Here is a 12,331-nt window from a genome sequence, read left to right on the forward strand (position 1 = left end):
CAAATGACCAAACCTTCTGACTGTCTGTTGTATTTCCCTGGCTGTGCAGTCTTTGCTTCTGTGTTGGAATCTGTCTAGAGAAAACTGTCAGACCCTGGAGGGAATTGCATTTAGTGAGGTGGAAGGGGTGGAAGAATTTATCTAGTGACAATGATAATGATTTAAACGAGTACCCCGTATCTGGTGGCAGTTGTCTGCATAACTCGTTTCACATTTAACCTTGTCTTTCCTGTCTCATATGCAATAGCTCACTTTGTTTTAAAGCAGCAGCTTAGAGCTCAGCCTAATTTTTACATCTCTGAGCTTTCTGCGGCGAGTGGTCTCCCACTTCTACCTGTGATACTTCTACTAGTTTGAAACCATCTGGTTCCAGGAGCAGATAACTGGCTGACTTTTCTTGTAAAAGAAAGACAGTGAGATACAGCAAAATCCTATGCCAATCAGCACAGAGGAGTTTGATCAAAACACCCTTCTCCTTTGCTTTCTCTACTTTCTGAAATAACTAGAATGCTGCACTATTATGCTGAGGATTTAGTTTCTTCTGTTTTCATTTTATCAGGAATCTTGCCAGTGTTGCACTTCTCTGTGGTATGATAAGACAGTTATGCTGTGCTGCTCTCATCTCTTTGCCTTCTTTATTATGCACCTTTGTAATGTCAAGTCTTGCCCTGATGACGCCACCAAACCTTTGCTTGGAATTTGTTTGGACAGCGCTGTTCCGTGTGACCTGTAAAATTACTCGGTCCTCTGATGGCACACCCTTGTATTGACCATGTTTAAAAACGCAGCGCAGGCCAAAGTCAGTTAGTGCTCACAGGTGTCATGTTGCATTCATCTTTTTGCTCTGAAATACTAAATAAGCTTTTGGAAGTAAGTAGTGAATAGTGCTGGGGAGGAAGAGAAACTGAAACATCTTTAGACAAACCTGTAGGTGCTGGGAAGCAGTCAGAAAGGGCAAGGGCGCCTCAATCATGAAACCTTCCCAAATCACTACCTGCCCTTAGACATACCCATCTTAGAAGTTGTGGTTATGAGAGGATGAAGTGTGTTGATTTTGCTAGTTGAAGAAAGTCTTATCCCTTGCCAGTCTGTGGCTATGCAGTGTCTTTTACCACTTAGTTTTAGCACAGGTTAGCATTTGTTTCAGAGAGTGATGACGAAAACTAATTACGTTTTGTAGCTAACAGAACTTAAGGCGACTCATAGCTTTCCCTTGTCGATTTTTATTTGGAGTCCAAATCTGATTTTGTATGTGTCAGAAACATTCAAGACCACAGCTGGAGTTGTAAGCACTCAGAAGTGCTGAAAATTGGACAGCTTTCTGGGTCTTTGACTGGAAAGAGGCACCACCGTCTTGTTTGTGACAGACAGGCTCCTCGGGCCTGGCAGCCTGTAGCAGTAATTCAGGTACTCTGCTCTGCTGGTTTAGTGGTTCTTGGTTTTTGTTGTTTTCTTCTCTGTTAGTTACTGATCAAGCCTGCTTGCTGAGTATTCCAGTGCTAATTTTTTAATAAAACTTGCAATGAGAAGTCACGTCAGACTTCTCAGTCAGATAAAGCGGAAGGAATCTTCTGGAAATGTTTGCAGCGTGTTTGAAGGGAATGGGGAATAATGCTGTCAGTGTTGATCTGGTAGGGAGAACATCTGTGTGCAATGGTTTGTTCAAAGCAGATGGATGGCAGAGAGGGGAAGGGGTTTTGTTTAACCCTTGGTTTCGAGCCAGCATTTTTCCCCTCAGCTGCTCTAATTTGGCTGGGTTTTCTGGTGCTTAAAAGGCTGACTCCTTCATTCTCTTTTTGTAAAAATGGTCCTTGATGGGGAAGTCTATTTCAAAAAGATTTTTAGTGACTACTTATGTGATGCTTTTTGTTGGTGGTAGTGTTTTTTGTTTTTAATATGCAATCGGTATGTCTTCTTGTTGTATCTCAGCATTTGGCTTTGACTTAGACAATTTTTAAAGTTTTTTTTTCAATATTCCCCTGAGAGAACATGATGTTAATCCTATCCACTGTATAGATGAGAAACTGGAATGTAGGGATGATATGCCAAAGCAAAGAACTGAACCCAGGTTCTCCATGCCTTGTGTCAGTATCATAACATTTGGATTGCTTTCTTAGGTGGATACACGGCAGATTTTTGTTAATGCATGATTAAGGGGAAGTATTTAGGAGAAAGGCAATGACTCCACTGATTTTCAGCTACCACAGGTACTTGTTTCAGTATACTGCTGCTTGATTCAAACTGGCAAATAATATTTCAAAGAACGGGGTCATATTTTCAGCATCCTGGAGGAACCTCTGTTGATGCAGTCACTGTTTAGGGACCGTGGGGTATACAATGCGATAAAAAGCAGCTGAAGTGTGAGCATAAGGTTAAGTTTGTTATAAATAAATCCCTAAGTGACAAGTGAACCGCAGGGAAAAAAATGGAGTTGTATGCTAATTTCATGAAGTATGGAAGTGTGTGTTGTCATCCATTACTATCCTTTCTTCTCCACTAGACAGCGAGGGGTGTAGTTCATTATAAAGCTGTGGAGAGCTTGTATTAGCTGTCCCAAATTGAGACTGCAGACTGTGCACTGTATTGGCTGAAGGAAGTTGGGCACTGAAGACACTGAAACATGCAGTTCTTATCCTGAAGCACGCAGTAGTCTTAAAAGAGGCAGGGTGATGTGTTTGCAGAAAGAGAATGAAAGAGAAGGAGAAAGGAAATGTGGCAGAATGGAAGGCAGCGTTACAACTATGCTTCTGTGATTTGACTTCTATTTTAGGAGGTGTGGTAGTTTTGATGCATATTTTCTTTGCTGTCATGTTATGCGTTTGTCTGACATGTTTGATATGTTTTCAGGCACTAAAAAGCCTGGGTCATCTAAAGAAAACAAGTGGGGTTTTTTTGTTTTTGTTTTTTTGTCTAATGGAGTGTTTTTTGTATGTGTCTGCAATGCTTATAGGTTGAAAATATCCTGCTGCATGATCGTGGCCACTATGTCCTGTGTGACTTTGGAAGTGCCACTAACAAATTCCAGAACCCTCAAACAGAAGGGGTGAATGCGGTAGAGGAGGAGATCAAAAAGTAAGTGCTTTTTTTTTTTTTTCAGAGTGGACATAATTTGAAGGGTAATTTTTCCGTGTACTGGGACTAGATTTTACACGTGCCTGTTGCAGCAGGTTGGATGCTGCTGCATAGAGGGACCTGCTAGAGGTAAATAAGGGCTGGGGAAAGGTGAAACAATAAAGCCCTGAGCTTGATGTAATTGCCCTAGACCTGAAGGGCTGAGTGTAACAATGCAGGGAAGTTGCCCACCTTGATAAGGTAGTGCTTGGTTACGTGTGAAATCAGTCTGGCTCTGTCCCTCATCTATCGTGGTTTCTTTGAGCTGCAAACATAGCAAATGACAAAAATGCCTGTCCTCCATGGGCTGCTCATGTTAAAACCCCGCAGTGACATGGCCCAGTTTCTCAACTCTCTGTAGAAAGTGGATGGATCTTGAGGTGTTTAATTTGGCTCAGATAGAGTGGTTACAGTGAGGTGTGCCTAGATATGCTTTTAAAAGGGGAACTCAACTCATAGTCCAGTAGGGCCTAGATCAGGGATGGACCCGATGCCATGTCCTTGCTCTTGCTTTAGTTTTAAGAGCATCTCTACTGCCTACTTTCCAGCACTGTTAGTGCAATGCTCTGGCTGGAAAGCAGTGTGTTACAAATGTGTGCAAATGCTTCCTTTTTGTTAGGATTCAATTATAAGTGCATGGATTTCCTAGACGTGCTTGACTGAAATTTTCAGAGCTCTCTTAGTCTTGCTTTGCAGTCCCTTTGGAATGCCATATTTGTATGCTTATTAACAAGCCTACAGAAACTTTGCCCTTAGCAATGCTTTCTTGTGATCAAGACAAATAGCATGGAAGGTGCTACTGCAGAAATTACAAGGTTTCTTCCTACCAGTAGGTCTGTAAGAATCTCAAACTGTCTCTGTTTCTATCTTCTATAGCTCTAGTAACTTGCTAAAATGTGGCAGACTCTATTTCCAGTTTGAGCTCCAAAATAACCTTTCCTGTGTCCATAATGACTCCAATTAGGAATCCTGGTATGGAAGTCTACTTATTAGGAGCCATGTATCCAGTTACAATATTTGTAGGTTGGCCAAAGCCCCAGCAGTAAGGACATTGCAGAGGACATTTGACTACTGACTTTGTTAATATTCTGAATACTTGAAAGTTTCTGTTTTAGTTCTTAAAATGACTGTCCTGTTTTGTGAGTAAATTTCTTGCTATTGAAAGGACCTTGGCTATTGCTTTGGTTTCCCAGGGTGGTTTGCAGTGGTCAATATTTTCTAGTTAGAGGCATGCAGCAGAAGCTGTTATTGATTAAAAAAAAATAAATCATTTATGTTTAGTATTTGCCCTAAAACAAATAGGGAAAGAATGAATTTTGAACTATTTTAAAATGTGGGGTGGTGGAAATGCTTCTGCTATCAATTTTGAACTCACTGATGGATCTTTTTTCTACAGGTACACTACGTTATCCTACAGAGCACCAGAAATGGTCAACCTGTATAGTGGCAAACTTATTACTACAAAAGCAGACATATGGGTATGTATAAAACCCAGTTAACATAAAATCAGGCTGCAGCTTGATTTCCTTATCATAATGACAGAGTAACTTTCTGGCTTGGACTAACCTAGTTTTCATAAAAGACTGGACAGTTCCTGAATAAAGAGTTCCTCTGCTTGACACTTCTGATAAGTTACTGCTAAACGGGCTGGTATGTGGATAAAACACGATTGGTTCTTTGCATGCTGTCTTGCATGTGGTTTTAATATAGAGATGTATGAAATGTCAGGGTTGAACAATGCAAACCTGATTTCATGTCATAAAACAGATAAAACAGAAAATTCAGGGTCTTGTGACTTCTTGTGCCTTGGTTGGACAGTCATGTGAAATTAAAGTCACTGGTCATCAGAAGATAGAAGATGGAGAAAATAGACCGTCCCCAAGAAATAACAGTATGCTTCTCCTGGACAGTGTAATGCAGCTCAGCGTTGTCAAACCTGGCCAAAGACCAAGCTTTTGCACTGCTGTTTCTAATGATTAGTGCAGCCTTGCTGTGGTGTTCATGTTGAAAGCAAAGTGCACCTGGATTACTGGTTAAATTACTGGATAACCTAGTCAAGGAAGGTAGGCTTGCTTTTAGTTGTAATGGAGGTGGAAAAAAGCCTGTGCTGTCTCTAGTGTAGTGGCAAGTCAGCAAAAGAGTTTTTTGTTTAAAATGCTATTTCAGAGTGTGTTTGTATAGTTTCTAAAGCCCTGAGCTGGGAAATAACAAAGCGGAAGCAGTATAAGGAGAGGTTTAATGTGTCCTCAATAGTTGTGTGTCTGCATATGCAAGAGGCAAAATTGCTGGCATGGCATCTGCTGGGAAGAGTCCTCCATCCTATCTGTGAGCTCAGCCAAGAGTCAGGAGTGTAGCAGCTCCTATGGGGCTCTTGCACTGCTGAGTTCAGCAGGAGGTTCGTGGAACTGGGCCCTGTACCAGTGTCAGGTCACTTGCCTTGCTGAGACCTAGAGAGGGGAGGTCACAGCTGTAACACTGTGAAAAGATTGTCAGGGCCTCAGAGGCAGCTAGAGGAGAACCCAAGGTTTGCGCTCCTTGTGATAATGGGGAGGGGTAGAGATGCAGATGCTCAAACTGTCCTCCTCTTCCTGATGTGGAAGGAATTCTCTTCAAGTGACCTGCTGAGTGTTTCCAAACAAGCACGCAGTGTTGCGCACAGTGGGGCCTCAACTTTAGGGCCTATTGCAGTGGCTGTCCTGCTTGTAATCTCTCTTTCCTCAAATTTCATTGAGGTTATTTTAAACGAGTGCAATTTAATTGTGAAATCCTATGACAAAAAATACAAGCAGATGATGAGTTGCTTAGGATTAGGAAACGTGTTCCCCCTCTCCTCTTTGGGATGGTGGCAGTGTTTCATAATTAGCCATTTGTACAAATTTTCCATTTTATTTTCAGATAGGTGGTTCTCCTTGCTGTCAAAAGCAGCCTGAAAATAGATGGAACAATGATAGAACCTAGCAGCCTGCAGACATATCTGTATACCTCTCTGGTACACAATTATAATGGTTGAAAGGTTGTGTGAACTGGTACAGCTTAAGCTTGGTTGTGGGAAAAGAATTTGCAGGGAGCTTTGTGCTGTTTCACACGTCCCTGAGTTAGAGATAACGAGGAAAACAGCGGTAGAACCAAAAACTTGAGCAAGGTCGAGATAAAATAAATTGGCTACAGTGTTAAAGATGAGCTTTGGGCAGTGGCCAATTGCTGGCTGGCTCGAGGCGCGTGTCCGAGGGTTTCTAACCAATTGTATGACAGATTCGGGTGCATGGACAGCGCGTGGGGCTACGGGGAAAGTATATGTAGTAGTGAAAAAGGGCGATAAAGGTCTCCCATTCAAGAACCATCAGGAGTCCGTGTCTTTCATCCCTTCACTTGGTAACCAGTTTTTTTTTTTTGTCAGAATAAAAGTATTAAGGATGATAGATGACATTTATTTTTGCTATTAACTTTGCTTTTTTACTCTTGATATGTTGAGAATAGAAAAAAATTCTTCTGTGTACCTATGTGTAGTAACATATACCAGTGTAAGGTCTGTGTAGATTTGGAGATCTTGCTTTATACCTGCTTCTGTCCTGTTCTTAGTACGCCTCAGGCTTTGCCAGTTTAAGGAGAAGGGTTGCACTACGCACAGTGCTATGTGGAACTGTGGGTTGTGTGTGGCGCTACTCATCTGATCCCCACTGCCTGTGGTATCTCAGCTTAGTGAGGGAGAGCTCTTCATGTATGTATCTTCTCATATAACTACGTTTTCAGTCAACCAAAGGGATGTTAAAATGTAGGCTTGAGGTCATGCAGGACCACTGTGATCGAACAAGCTAGAGTACTTTTTCCCTGTTATCTTCAATGGTATTTGAGTTGTGTGATTCCCTGCTTTGCTTCAGTTTGTTAAATCACCTGCTCTGTTCTCTCTCTTTAGGCACTCGGTTGTTTGCTGTATAAGTTGTGTTACTTCACCTTGCCGTTTGGGGAGAGTCAGGTGGCAATCTGTGATGGCAATTTCACCATTCCAGATAATTCTCGGCATTCGCAAGACATGCACTGCCTCATCCGTGAGTGTGTCTCTGACAGTGGCTTAATCTACTTCTACGGAGCTTTGAAAAAAAAATAGCATTTTGCTTTTATATTTCCTGCTCCCACAGCAAAACAGTTGCTGTTTTGCTCATCTTGTAAGAGGCTTGCTTGCACACAGGGATGGATAAAATCATCTTCTAGTAGCTTGGGAGATGACTCTTCAAAAGACAGTTACAACAAAGATTTCTGTTTGGCTGGGCTGTAGTGAACCTTGAAAAGGAAGGAAAACAGGCAACCACTTGGTTTAAGAGTCTACAGAAACTTGCACAATAAGCCTATTTATGCAGAAACGTATTTCTCCAGTAATAAATCTATTTGGATAAGGAACTGAAAAGAACCACAGTGACTTAGACTAGCGATAAGAATTCGTCTTCTGTGAATTGAGAAACAGAACTGATTTATAAATAACCTACTGCCTAGAGTGAATGTGTAATTAAGGGTACAATGCATTACTCTTGGCAAAGCTGGGGCAGCTCTCTTGTTTTTAGTACAGCGTTTGTTTTTTTTATTATTATTTTTTTTAGCTATAATCTTGAGTAACAGAATTGGATGTGTTTTCAAAGCAGCCTGGTATTTTTTTGCCTTATGCAAAGGCAATGGTATGCCCCACTGACACACCAGGGTTGGATCAAGCTCTTTTCCTGTGTGTTCACTTGGAAATGCAGAGGTCAAAACCAACACTATTCCCTGACCAAGCAGGGCTGCTTTTCCCCCTCCTTGCTTTGAGCTTTCAATAGCAGCTATGAAGTTATGCATAGCAGTGTTGGAAAATATTTCTTGGTCCATCCTGGCTGGCCATCTAGCCCCTTTCTCAGCTGATCCTGATGATCAGCTCGGTCCTGCTGACCATTGAATGGGTGCTTTGAAAGAGGCAAGGCACCCTGTTAGCATCTGCTTATGCTACAGCTGTAGCTCTGACTGCGAATCTGTTCTACTGCTCTGATGTTAACATCTTTGTCTTTTAAAGGGTATATGCTTGAACCAGACCCTGATAAGAGACCTGATATTTATCAGGTCTCCTACTTTGCATTCAAATTGGCAAAGAAGGAATGCCCAGTCCAGAACGTCCAGGTGAGTAGCAAAGGAGTAGACTGATGTAGGGCATTGTGTAGGGAGGCTGGGGATGACAGTTGCTAAATATCGGGGATATTGCCATATTATCCCCCTGGTCTCTAGTCAGGAGACTCTATTTCATTTTTTGTGATTAGCAGTGCTGTTGTTTTGTTGTTGTTGTTTCTTATTTCTGTCTGTCTCCGATTTGCTTCTTTGCCCAGTTAACAGCGTGAGGCCAACCAAGAGACCTTTTGCATGTGAACATGGAAAATTAGGCCATGCTCGTGAAACCAATTTGATTTCCAGGCAAACTCATCATAGCGTGTGTAATTTGCACTGCAGTTGGTTTTAAACATAGTGATTTTGTCTGCTGTCTGGCTGAGAATAGTCAACTTGCATTTGAGCCACATCAGACCTTACACAACCATCTGCTTCTTCTTCACCTATCTTTACAGACTTCAACTGAAAAATGACAAGTTTTTTTTTCAGTGTTATGTGTATCTGTGACATGAGATCTTATTTTGTTCTTTCCAGATGAGAAGAAATCTATTTTTTTTTCCACGTGTCCAGTTGGTTATTTATGATCTTTATGAACAAAGCATTGTAATTATGCTTGTTTTTATAGCTATATTAATAACTATTGCTGCCATTGTTCCCAGGTTGTCTTGTAAAACACCCAGGACATACTACAAAGCTTTGTGTTCAGATTCCACGGATAGTAGATTGTCAAAAAGCTGAACTGAATTTTTCCCTCTCCCAAACAGCAAGGGTTTGTCTTACGTCCAGCATGAGGAATAGCTGCTATGGGGATCCTGCAATCTCCATGCTTCATAGTAGTGATTTCGCAAATGATTTCTGACTGTTTTTTTGCCCTCAAAGCGCTAAACCTAGTATTTTTGGGATCTGCAGAACTCTCCAATCCCTGCTAAGCTCCCAGACCCAGTCAAAGCAAGTGAAGCTGCTGCAAAGAAGAGTCAACCCAAAGCCAGGTAACTGCATCTTTATTACGCGCAGTGTTCTCTTTTTACTATATGCTGTCTTTTGCCTTTTATTAGAAAAGACACTTGGTATATTTAGCTGCTTCCTTGTGAGTTTACATTTTTACGTTGAGACAAACACTGCAGTCCCGAGGCTTCTGCTTCAATGATGTAAATATCCATTGATCTGAAAGACAGAAAATGCAGATACTGGAAATTTGCGTGCCTGAGGACAGGGGATTTGGGCGATACTCAGCATGACTCAACAGCTAGACTTTCTGTACCGAAGGCATTGCATGAACTTCAAGTGCTGCCATCAGGCACTTAGGATGGATGACACAACAGATTCGTTTAAGGCAGTAAGTACCCAGAGTACCTAAGAGCAAAGTCAGGAGAAAGACTGCAGCTATCCTGCAGTGGGCCTGGAACTGGCCCAAAGAATGCAAGTTTTATGAGAAACCGCATCAGGGACTACTGCTGCTTGAGTTTGACCCTCAGCAGATGATAACCTGACCCAGTAATTACTGTGTGCAATTGCTGTGATTTCTGCACGAGCCATATAATTTCTTCAGTGGTTACAGGGGGAGCCCAGGCAACCTCCATCTGAAGAGCCTAATTAGTGGGGAAACCACTGTACTGCTGTGGTGGTTCTTCTCTCCTGCTGCTGCTTGTTCTGCTTATGATATTGTAATGAGACATATAAATTTTGTTGGACAAAACTTACACCTTATTTTACTGCAAAGCATGACAGTAGTGGGCACTCCAAAAATGGTGTTTTTCTTCACTCTCTGAAATAGGGCATCTCTTCTCCTGTCTGTCAGGCCCAGGAGTTTGCTTTGTTTCTTTTTAAAATAGAACATGGCTACCCTCACGTTGATAGAACAACTTGTTATCTAACAAAGAAACATAGACACAGAAGGGGACAATAATACCTGGCTTCTTGGCTCTGTTACAGTCTATTGTTGGAGGACAATAAATGTTGAGCAATGATCAGAGGAGGTCCAGTGACCTGATTCTGGGATAGATGTACTAAAGTTAAGGTATTTCTAAAGATGCCAATTCAGACAACTCTGCCCAAAGGTACCAGCTGCTCTTAAGCTTACTTATTATAACCATCATCTGCTCATCTGTAACTCTAAGTGGCTTTAAACAGTACGTAGTAGCAAATATTTGAGTTGAGTGATTTTGACAAGTTCCCACTGTCCACTGGGAGAAGATACCGCAATGGGCAAAATCATTAAAATGATTGTGTTGGATTAATTGTTGTGAATGCATACATTAAGTTTTACTGTGCTTCCAGTTTTGTGGAAGGGGTTGACCGGTGTATCTGGATGCATGTAAGAGTTTCACCTTTATCATTTTATCACCTTTACAGCTGAAGTATGGATGAGTTTTTATCCCATACTGTGTGCTGCTTGTAACAGCTCTCAGGCTAACAAGGACTGCTTTTACTGCTCCAGCTGCTGTTTTTCTCATTTTAATTGTTACATTGTTTTCTAGGTTGACAGATCCCATTCCTACAACAGAGACGTCCATAGCACCCCGCCAGAGACCTAAAGCAGGACAGACACAACCCAACCCTGGAATTTTACCCATTCAGCCAGCCCTCACGCCTAGAAAGAGACCCACAAGCCAAGCAGCAATTCAGCCACAAGGTGAGACTCTTGTATGTGCAATACCTTCCTGACAGGCACTGTGTATGGCTGCGATGTGGTGCTGATCTCTCTGATGGATCTGTTTTCTTCTTTCAGTTGCAGGGCCTGCTGCCTTGGGCAGTGGTCAGCCTTCCCTCCCTGCAAGTGTTCCCCAGCAAAAAGCAGCACCTCAACAGACTCCGGCACAGCCACAAGCCAAACAAGCTCCAGCTCCCCAGCAGGCATCACAGGCACAGCCCCAGGTCCCTTCTGCTCAGCCACAAGCCACACCTCAACACCAACAGCAGCTTTTCTTGAAGCAGCAGCTACTGCAGCAGCAGCAGCAACAGGCTGCATATTACCAGCAGCAGCAGATGATGCAAGCTCAGCAGGTGAAAAACATATGACCATGTTTGTTGCATTATTCCTATGCTAAAGGCCTGCAGGACCACATCCTTGCATTTATATCAGGTCCTCTACTTTCGTTTTGTGTTTTGGGGAGTAGTTTTATACATAGTTTTTAGGTGTTTTCCAATGCATCTCCAGTTCTCCAGCAAGATTTTCCTTGCTTAAACAAGGCTGGCATTTTTAATTGTTAGTGTAGAAGGCCTTGAGATATTTTTGTCATATATAAAACCTTAGCCAGCACTGCTTCTTTTATAGCTCAAAGTATTTCAAAGTCTTGAGGTCAGCACTTAACTGATGAGCAAAGGTGTACAATTTCTTTTCTGCTCTTTGTGATATAAGAAACCTGGCATTCCTTTTCAATGGTCAGGTCTGTTTGTGTGGTAGATGGTGGTGTTAGGGAGGCCTGTGAAAACATTGTGTGTTAGACAAATCCCATTGTGTAGGATTTGTCTAGGTAAGAGTTGAGTGCTTATCTGAAGTGTTTATAGCAGCACAGGTCACTGCTAAAGCATATTTAACAATGGAAGCAAAGGGGTGGTGAATCTTGCTGTCCTGGAGAAAGGTTTGGAATAAACAAAAATGGGAAAAGAACACCTCAGAACAGTGTGCCATGGGAGCCCACTACAGACAGGTGTAACACAGAAAGGATCTACCATTAGACAAGAAGGCTATTTTCCACCACTCCTCTGCAGGTGGTCTTCAATCCATCACAACCTTTTACTGCTTTGCCACTTGCAGTAGCTTTACCCAGTCCTATGGCTGGCCCCTGAGTTCTGGTGATGGCACCCCAGTTCCCAGCTTAGCAACAAGTGTCTCAACTGGTTGTTTCCCAGTTCCCAGTGATGCAGCAAGGAGCGCCAGCACAGCAGCAGCTGATGCAGAACTACTACCAGCAGCAGCAGCAACAACAGCAGCAGCAGATGATGGCCCAGCAGGCAGCAATGCAGCAGAAGACAGCAGTAGCAGCAGTTCAGCAAAAGCAACAGACTCCAGCACCTCCACAGACCCAGCAAAGTGCGGCCCAGCCAACGCCACAGCAGGAACAAGTGGTAAGAGCCTGGCAGGAAGGAAACAGTATCT

General features: G+C 42.5%; 1 protein-coding gene across 22 annotated transcripts in view; it reads left to right on the plus strand.

Annotated features, from left to right (window-relative positions):
- The window catches only part of AAK1 (AP2 associated kinase 1), a 96,646-nt gene that overhangs the window by 38,400 nt on the left and 45,915 nt on the right, over nucleotides 1-12,331 (plus strand). For all 22 annotated transcript variants that reach the window (XR_010826653.1, XM_066983519.1, XM_066983522.1 and 19 more), the window contains exons 6-13: nucleotides 2,951-3,072; nucleotides 4,508-4,589; nucleotides 7,025-7,157; nucleotides 8,147-8,250; nucleotides 9,142-9,221; nucleotides 10,710-10,864; nucleotides 10,961-11,235; nucleotides 12,085-12,300. Coding sequence is in view for 21 of the 22 variants with exons in the window: in XM_066983519.1 (XP_066839620.1) it covers nucleotides 2,951-3,072; nucleotides 4,508-4,589; nucleotides 7,025-7,157; nucleotides 8,147-8,250; nucleotides 9,142-9,221; nucleotides 10,710-10,864; nucleotides 10,961-11,235; nucleotides 12,085-12,300 (1,167 nt within the window). In the remaining variant the exon portion in view is untranslated. The remainder of the gene's footprint in view (nucleotides 1-2,950; nucleotides 3,073-4,507; nucleotides 4,590-7,024; nucleotides 7,158-8,146; nucleotides 8,251-9,141; nucleotides 9,222-10,709; nucleotides 10,865-10,960; nucleotides 11,236-12,084; nucleotides 12,301-12,331) is intronic.

Source organism: Anser cygnoides, chromosome 26 (genome assembly GCF_040182565.1).
Source record: "Anser cygnoides isolate HZ-2024a breed goose chromosome 26, Taihu_goose_T2T_genome, whole genome shotgun sequence".
In the NCBI taxonomy this organism is placed as follows: Eukaryota; Metazoa; Chordata; class Aves; order Anseriformes; family Anatidae; genus Anser; species Anser cygnoides.